Source organism: Sinocyclocheilus grahami, unplaced genomic scaffold (genome assembly GCF_001515645.1).
Source record: "Sinocyclocheilus grahami isolate Dianchi unplaced genomic scaffold, SAMN03320097.WGS_v1.1 scaffold308.1, whole genome shotgun sequence".
Classification (NCBI taxonomy): Eukaryota; Metazoa; Chordata; class Actinopteri; order Cypriniformes; family Cyprinidae; genus Sinocyclocheilus; species Sinocyclocheilus grahami.
Window position 1 is genome coordinate 1247578 of NW_015505487.1, and position 1737 is coordinate 1249314.

Here is a 1737-nt window from a genome sequence, read left to right on the forward strand (position 1 = left end):
GCTGAAAACCATGCTGGACTTAGCGACCCCAAGGACATGGTTTTACCCGTGCTTGTAAAAGATCAGCTGGGCAAGTTATTTATTAATGATGTTTTATTTTTAAACATACACAATGTTTGATTGATTAGTTTTACATGATGTTAAATTATTATATATTCTTGTTGCTTTCTTTAATCAACAGAGGCACCTGAAATTAACATGAAGGACTTCCAACACAACACTGCCTATGTTAAGGCAGGTTCAAATCTCAAGATTGAGATCCCCCTCACTGGTAAACCACTACCAAAAGTATCCCTATCTAAGGATGGACAGGTTCTAAAGTCAACCATGAGATTCAACTCAGATGTGACAACTGACTCCCTTATAATTTCTTTGCGTGAGAGTGTTGCTTCAGACGCAGGCAGATATGATATCACGGCCTCCAACTCCAGTGGAACCACAAAGTCTTTTGTGAATATTGTGGTCCTTGACAGACCAAGCCCACCAGTTGGTCCTGTTGAAATGTGTGATGTCACAGAAGACAGTGTCAGTCTAAAATGGTTGCCTCCTGCTTATGATGGTGGTAGCCCAATCACCAACTACATTGTTTTCAAACGTGAGACCACTACTGCAAACTGGATAGAAGTCTCATCTGCTGTTGCACGGTGCACAATCAAGATCATGAAGCTGATTAATGGAGTTGAGTACCAGTTTAGAATCAGGGCTGAGAATCGTTTTGGCATCAGTGACCACATTGATTCACCAACTGTTACAGTCAGTCTTCCATACAGTGAGTAAAATTCATCTCTACAGCATAATCTACAAATTGATAAATACAAATCTATCTATGCGCATTTATGAGAACTTATTCTATGTAATTTCAGCACTCCCTGTGGCACCTTCACAACCATGGGTATCAACTGTAACAAAGGAAAGTATTACTGTTAACTGGAAGGAGCCATCTTCAGATGGTGGAAGCCATGTCTTTGGATATCACCTTCAGATGAAAGACAGAAACAGCATTCTTTGGCAGAAAGTTAACACTACTGTTATCCGTGCTACACACTTCAAAGTATCAAACGTGAATGCTGGTCTGATCTATGAGTTCAAGGTTGCAGCTGAAAATGCTGCTGGCATTGGTCCAGTTAGCAAGCCCTCAGATCCTGTGCTTGCAATTGATGCTTGTGGTAAGCATTTAGTTTTCTGTAAATTGATCGTTACATGTGCTTAATCCATTAGTATTGATAATTGTAGTTTTCTTTTTGTTTAATCCAATGGAAACATTAACATTAATTGCCACTGTTTTTTCCCCACAGAACCTCCAAACAGCCTTAGAGTCACTGATATCACAAAGAGTTCCATTAGCCTTTCCTGGGAGAAACCCTCATATGATGGAGGAAGTAAAATTACTGGATATTTGATTGAAAGGAAAGATGGTCCAAAAGGCAGATGGTCAAAAGCTAATTTGACAAATGTTACTGACACAAAGTTTACTGTATCAGGCTTGACTCAGAATGAATCTTATGAATTCCGGGTCATGGCTAAGAATGCAGTTGGCTCCATTAGTAACCCATCAGCAACTGTTGGACCAGTCACATGTGTGGATACATATGGTGCCCCTGAGATTGAACTTCCTCCAGAATATTTTGATGTTGTGAAATATAAAGCAGGTGCTACAGTTCAGCTTAAAATTGGTATTATTGCTAAACCTCAACCAACAATTGAATGGTACAAGGATGGAAAAGAGCTTGAGTCTGG

General features: G+C 39.7%; 1 protein-coding gene across 1 annotated transcript in view; it reads left to right on the plus strand.

The window, feature by feature from the left end:
* ttn.2 (titin, tandem duplicate 2) overlaps positions 1-1737 on the plus strand; it is a 195235-nt gene that overhangs the window by 168987 nt on the left and 24511 nt on the right. Inside the window, exons 212-215 of the mRNA XM_016293855.1 lie at positions 1-70; positions 182-769; positions 864-1166; positions 1296-1694. Coding sequence (XP_016149341.1) covers positions 1-70; positions 182-769; positions 864-1166; positions 1296-1694 — 1360 coding nt within the window. The remainder of the gene's footprint in view (positions 71-181; positions 770-863; positions 1167-1295; positions 1695-1737) is intronic.